Here is a 6742-nt window from a genome sequence, read left to right as displayed (position 1 = left end):
CCCGTTTCCCCTGCCCCGCTGACCAAGCTGGGATGCCCTTGTTCATTGCCCTTCCTCAGTTTGCCTCTTCAAGAGAGCAGGCTGGAGGTCTGCTCCAGAGGTATGGGGAACACCATCCCTGCCTGGAGGTGTTGATGAGGTTTACAGCAGCTCAGAGCTGCCATCCCAGCAGAGAGTCAATTATCTTGTTTTCACTGTGTGTAATCCCTAGAAAGCTGAGAGGCAGAAAAAAAAAACCCCAACCTTTGGGAGATTGTATCCTACGTTATACCCCAGAACACTGCACAGAGCAGAGGACATTTGGGTGCTGCTGGAGACTCACTGTGGAGCTGCTGGGAGAAGGGCAGAGCAATGCCCAAGCCTTGGGTCAGAATTTGGGCATAGACCAAGGGAAGAAAAGACCATAGTGGGGAAGAGGCAGATGATGAGACCCTGACCCTTGTTCTTCACTCTCAAGCATCATCAGCGCAGAGGTCACCCTTTCAGGCTGAAGAGTGCAAGTTGGTGGTGGAGGTGTAGGGACAAGTCTGGGGGTTGTTATTTAGCCAGTGGGTCTTTGCCAGTGGATTGCCCCTTCCTCCCTGCACAAAATCACCTTTCCTCCCCAAAGAGCCTCAGATTAGAGGCTTTTAGACACTCACTCAAACAATGCCACTGCACAGTCCCTTGTGCGTCTCAGCTTGCAATCCTTGACTTGGGTTTTACCAGCGGGGCAGGAGAAGGGGGGGAATTGTCTCTTTCTAAAACAAGGGTTGAGATGCCTCAGCCTGTGCAGTGCCAATCTTTACTGGGAGGGGGGTGAGAAAGTGTGTTGTACCTTACACACTTTCATTTAAGGATCTTTCAGGGAAGGGGGAAGATACCGTTTTGCCCCGGTGAGACATAGCTTCCCTGTCTTAGAGCAAAGGGCTCTCCGTCCTTGAAATGTCGTCTGGGTGCTCAGGGGATAACTTTGAAGATACGAAACAGAGCGCTCTCAGCCTGAGCAGAAGGACTTTCTCTGTGACTGCTAAAGTAGGAGCTGTGCCTCACAGCAGCAATGTGAAGCAATTCACGGACGTGGCCAGAAACAGACTTTTGTCTAGGAAAGCCTGTTCACCTTTCCCCAGTGACGGAGCCTTTCACAGGACCACGGATGTTGTCGGCTATAGTACAGAATCACTCGCTGTTCTCATTCAAAGTCATTTTTAAAGGATCATTCAGACCTTCTTTCTAAAAAAAAATACAGGTACGTTCTTTATTAAACGCCTCCCTCTTGCAACGGGGCAAAAAGAAGACCAAACTGTGATGGTGACGGAGAAGGAAGGACGGGATAATGGGACATCACCATTGGGGTTCCTCCTGGTGGGAATGGGGAATGTTCCCATGCACCAAACGGCACTCTTCCTCCTCTCGCTCGTCATCTACTTGGTGACTGTGGCTGGGAACATCCTCATTGTTGTGCTGGTGGTGGTAGAGCAGCATCTGCACACCCCTATGTATTTCTTCCTGGGCAATCTCTCCTCCTTGGAGACCTTCTACAGCTCCACCATCCTTCCCCGGCTGCTGGCCAGCTTCCTGACTGGGGACAGGACCATCTCTGCTGACGGCTGTGTTGCTCAGTTTTATTTCTTTGCCGCTTTTGCAACGACTGAGTGTTACCTCCTGGCAGCCATGTCCTACGATCGGTACTTGGCCATATGCCAGCCCCTGCTCTACACAAGCCTCATGACCTGGAAGGTCTGTCTACAGCTGGTGGCTGGGTCTTGGCTACTGGGACTGCTGGTCTCCACGGTACTTACTTCTCTCTTGCCCCAGTTCCAGTTCTGTGGCCCCAGGACGATCGACCACTTCTTCTGTGATTTTACCCCGTTGCTGGAGCTTGCCTGCAGTGACACCAGCATGGCCACGCTTGTTGCTTTCCTATTTGGCTTCTTGGATGTGATCTTCCCCTTCCTGTTCACGCTGGCCTCCTACGTATGTGTCATAGCTGCCATCCTGAGGATCCCATCCATCAAGGGCAGGCAGAAGGCCTTCTCCACCTGCTCCTCTCACCTCACCGTCGTCGCCATTTTCTATGGCTCCCTCTTTGTTGTCTATGTCCTGCCCAGAACAGGCCGGCTGCAGCACCTCAGCAAAGTGTTCTCCTTCTTCTACACCGTCCTCACGCCCCTGGTCAACCCCCTCATCTACAGCCTGAGGAACAGGGAGGTCAGGGAGGCCCTGAGGAAAGGACTCAGAAAAGCCCTGGCCTCCACCCAGACTTTGTAGTATGTATTAGACCTTGGTGTAGAAATGGTCCCTCTGTGAATTGCTGAGGATGAAGCGTGGGAAGGCGTGTGCTGCCTACCAGGTACTCTCTGGGTCCCCATGCCTTGTGGATGTTTGTGAGACAGAAAGGATGATGGAGGACCCAGTTCCTTAGAGACCTTTTTGCCTTATTTAGAAGAGACTGTGGGAAAGTCCCTGCTTGCGTGTATCACAATCATGAATAAAACTGTGTACTTGTCCATTGGATCTCTACTTTTTCTGTGGAGATAAAAGAGGAATTGAGCTTGAAATGAGAGCTCTTTCCGAGTCCTATCATGCTGGTGTTGTCTGTGTGGGGGGTTCTCTGGTGCTATTTATCTCTGACTTGAGCAAATTGAGGTGTGTGGGGACGAGGATCCAAACAGAGGCACTGGGGAATGTGAGGGCATCTGAAAGGGGTCTTTTTTCCCCACTATGGTCAACAGCACTCATGACTCTGGGGAGGCTGATCCACGCCAAGTGGTCTGTGATTCAGCCCATCCAGAGGGCAGTGCTAACACAGGCCACATGCAGTCCACTTCCTTGGGTGGTCCAGTGCAATTGAAGAAGGCTCTCTGGCTGGCATGTCCCCCTGCAGAGAGGAACTGTCCCTCAAGTCCAGCCTCTGCCAAGGGTCCTCCCCTCACTGCTGTTGCAGCACCTGGAGTGGCTCCTGGAGGAGGCGTACATCCCTGTGGTGGGGACATCTGTCCATGAGTGCTCCTCAGCATAGGCACCCTTTCCATCCCATAGGGATCTGGGAAGCAGAGTCACAAGAGACTTGCTAGTCTTGCTTGGAGATCCCGAGCTTAAAGAGCTCTCCAAACTCTTTATCCCAATATCATTTCTCTCTCCATGTCCTCCCTTTCGATGTAGCTAAAGATGTCATTCTGGGCCTGATGGGCCAAAACAAGTGGCCCTCAGCTCTCCTCCCTCCTCTGGCCAGGCTCAGTGAGACACACAGCCTTAGGGACCAGATGGCAGCGATGAGGAGCCATTAACATGAGAGGGGAAGTTTAGGCAAGGTGGGGTGGTGCTGCATGGCCCTAGTTGTGGCTGGGGTCTGAGACAGAATTTCCAGAAAGAGTCCTGAACATCACTCCCTACACCCTTCCTTCCCTCCCCTGATGGATCAGTATGCCCCAACTCCAGCTGCACTCCTCTGGCTCCAGCTGCAGCTCTGTCCATCATCCTTGACCTCTGTGCGCATAGGGTGGGGAAGCCCCCGTGTGCCTCAACACCTTCAGCCCTTGGATGAGCAAACTTCCTTTCTCATGCCTCTTTCCTTGCCAGAAAGACTTTGAACCATCCAGAGCCCAGGGTAGTGGTGGGTCTTTAGTGTTTGGTTCCCCATAGGTGTCAACTCCTTTTGCTGAGTGGGCATTAGAGATCTGTGGGTCATGGCTGCTTGCTGTCTGAGAAGGTCACGCTATGGGGATTACAGCAGTACCGAGCTTGTGTCTTCTGGGAGCTCAAGCTCCAACTCTAAGAAGAGAGTGCTGGGGATCATCTCGTCAAGAATTCCGCATGACAGAGGAATTCCTTCAAACTGACCTGGAAGGATCCCCATGGAGATTTTGTGCGCTCCTGGGGTGCCTGAGTACCCAAAGAAAGTCCTTTCCGCTCCACTCCCTGCCCTCCTGGATGACCTGCGTGGTGACCACGGCTGGGGCTATGCCGGGGACTCCTCAGAAACAGTGTCCTGCCCGGAGTACCCAGAGGGATCACGGTGCTCCTGCAGGATTTGGGTGATGCAGTGGGAAGGCAAGGTAATCAGGTCGCTGCAGTTCAGGTGGGTTGTCATGGCTTCACAAGGGAGGGTTTTCTCCAAGTCCTAAGACCAGGAATACGGAGAGCCACATCTGACTGAGCTTTGCAGCACGTTTGTTCTACTCCCAGAGTGGGGAATGCACCACAGCGTAGTCCCGTGACCCAAGAGCCTGGGGTCCCCCAGCCTTGCCTGCACAAGGACTGGCTGGGACCCCCCCCCCCCATTCCCATGGAGGTGGGGTGGCAAGACGGGACAGTACAGTCCCAGAGGACCATGGTCATGGGATTGGGGCTGTGTTGGCATGGGGATTTTTGGAGCGCTGTGCCACCGTGGGAACTGGTCCTCACCTCCCAGTCAGTATCACACACTTCCCTCCAGCCTGCCCAGTGCATGGTCCTCTCCCAGGAGCGTGGCAGGAGGGAATTGGTTGGGGGTAGATGACACAAACCTCCCCCACAGGCATGTATCAAGGACTCCAGACTGTAGGGACCTCTCTCCCCATGCTCTGGGCTTTGCTTTCTTGCAGCAGATACAACTGAACCAGTCCCTCTGGTTAGGGTCCCTCTGATCACCCTCCATACTATGTCCAATGATGTGAAGGACAAGAGCGTGATAGGGAGTGGTTAGCATGGATTCATGGAGGGGAAATCACTCTTAACCAGTCTGACAGACTTCTATGGTGAGACGAGTGGTTTGATGGATGAGGGCAGAGCAGTGGATGTTGTTTACCTCAACGTTAGTAAGGCTTTTGACACTGTAACCTGTAACATCCTCCTCGACAATCTGACGAAGAACGGGGCTAGATAAGTGGAGAGCAAGGTGGATAGAAAATTGGCTGAAGAGCCGGGCCCAGAGGGCTGTGATCAGCAGCACCAAGTCCAGCTGGAGGGCAGTCATTGGGCCAGGCACAATCCAAGTAGTGGGCCTCAGGGGTTGGTACTTGTGCCAGAACTGTTAAACCTCCTCAGTAATGACCTGGAGGATGGGACAGAGCCACCCTCAACAGCGTCCTGGGGTTCAATGTACAACAGGCACAGCAGGTCCAACAGGCACCAGTTAATAGAGCTTGGAGGAGTGGCTGATACACCAGAGTGTCATACTACCTTCCAGAGGGACCTGGACAGGCTGGAGAAGTGGAACCTCATGTCATTCAACAAGGGGAACAGCTTGACCGTGAACCAGCAATGTGCCACTGTGGCAAAGGAGGACAACAGCATCCTGCGCTGCCTTTGGCAGAGCGTCGGCAGCAGGTCAAGGGAGGTGATCCTGCCCGTCTGCTCAGCACTGGTGAGGCCACATCTGCAGTGCTGTGTCTAATTCTGGGCTCTCCGGTACAAGGAAGACATGGATGTACTGGAAGGAATCCAGCAAAGGGCCGCAAAGATCATGAAGGGTTTGGAGCCTCCCTCCTATGAAGAGAGGCTGAGAAAGCTGGGGTGGCTTAACCTGGAGGAGAGAAGGCTCAAGGGGATCCTATTAATGTTCATAAATATCCAATGGAAGGAGGCAAACGAGACAGAGCGGTGCGCGGTGACAGGAGAAGGGTATCCCAGATGCCACTGCAAGAAAGCCAGAATTTTGTGTTCTCTTGCCACCTTTCAGCTTCACTTGGAGCCAATCCAGAGCACCTGAAACGATTCTCGGGGCTTGTATTTAGGCATCTAAGTCGCTCTTCTGCTTTGCGATGAGATATAATTGAGGACTAGAAGTGCCTGTTTCATTTTAATGTTGATAAGGAGACTGTGGGGTGACCGGCTCAGAGAGACACGTCTATATAGTTATGAATAAGTAGGTGGATGTGTTTATACTGAAGTCTGTGGCAACCTTTTCTGGACCTTCTTAAAGCAGGTCCCCAGATCTCCAGCTGGAAGGTCAGGAGAGGGAGCTTCTTCCCTGTTAGTGTAGGAAACGGGTGTGCTTCACCAAACCTCAGTGGACAAGGAAGTTGATTTAATTTTCATGAACTTTCTAAGTGAATTCTTCCCACTCTGACTCTGATCCACAAGCGCTAAGATGTGTGTGATCAAGCAAGGGTTACGGGGATATGAAAAACGGGCATCAGGATTACAAGGACTGGTCAAGAAACTTACTGTGGAGAATTGGGCAGCTGGGAAAGGCTCACATACTGTTAGGTGATGCAATAAAAAGTTTGATCCCTACACACACAAAGGAGCACAGAGGAACAATGGCAAGTGGGGAAACCCCAAAAATATCCTGAGCCAGATGCTCCAAGGGCTCTCACAGGAGAGTGACCAGCCCTCTTCTCCAGGGGGTAAATCCATCAAGACAAGTCAACAGGAGAGGGTTCCCAGATGACCTTGACTGTTATGACTTGGGAGGTTATGGGTCTTATCGTGGGACGCATGGAAAAAGCATTTTGGGATTGCACTTGAGTTATCTTGGGGTGTTTAGGGGAGGAAATGGAAGCAGGGAAAAAGAGGGGTCAAGGTGGGTTGGGGAAGAACAGAAGTGGGAAAACTGAGGAGGGATCAGTGGCGTGTTAACAGATGTTGGTCAGTACTCTTGTCTGGCCATTCCCCACCCCGGTCACCTGTGAGGAGCAATCCAGTGAGCCTGAGCAGCTTTACAGGGAACCATAGGTTGGGGAGCTCAGGACAGGCAAGGCAGTGGGAGTGATGGGGACTGGGTCGCTGGAGATGACCTTGACTCACGTGGCTCTGATGTCCCCAGTGACCTGCAGCT

The 6742-nt window shown here is 52.5% G+C and overlaps 1 protein-coding gene across 1 annotated transcript; it reads left to right on the top strand.

Annotated features, from left to right (window-relative positions):
* Nucleotides 1–1287: 1287 nt before the first annotated feature.
* Nucleotides 1288–2250, top strand: LOC309680327 (olfactory receptor 5B21-like; the record flags this gene model as incomplete). Its single annotated transcript, XM_082493891.1, has 1 exon — nucleotides 1288–2250. The coding sequence occupies one exon, from the start codon at nucleotides 1288–1290 to the stop codon at nucleotides 2248–2250; it is 963 nt and encodes a 320-aa protein (XP_082350017.1).
* Between the last annotated feature and the right edge of the window lie 4492 nt (nucleotides 2251–6742).

Source organism: Vanellus vanellus (genome assembly GCF_965231255.1).
Source record: "Vanellus vanellus genome assembly, chromosome: 21".
NCBI classification, from domain to species: Eukaryota; Metazoa; Chordata; class Aves; order Charadriiformes; family Charadriidae; genus Vanellus; species Vanellus vanellus.
The sequence above is the reverse complement of the archived record's forward strand: the minus strand, read 5'-3'. Positions and strand labels throughout refer to the sequence as shown.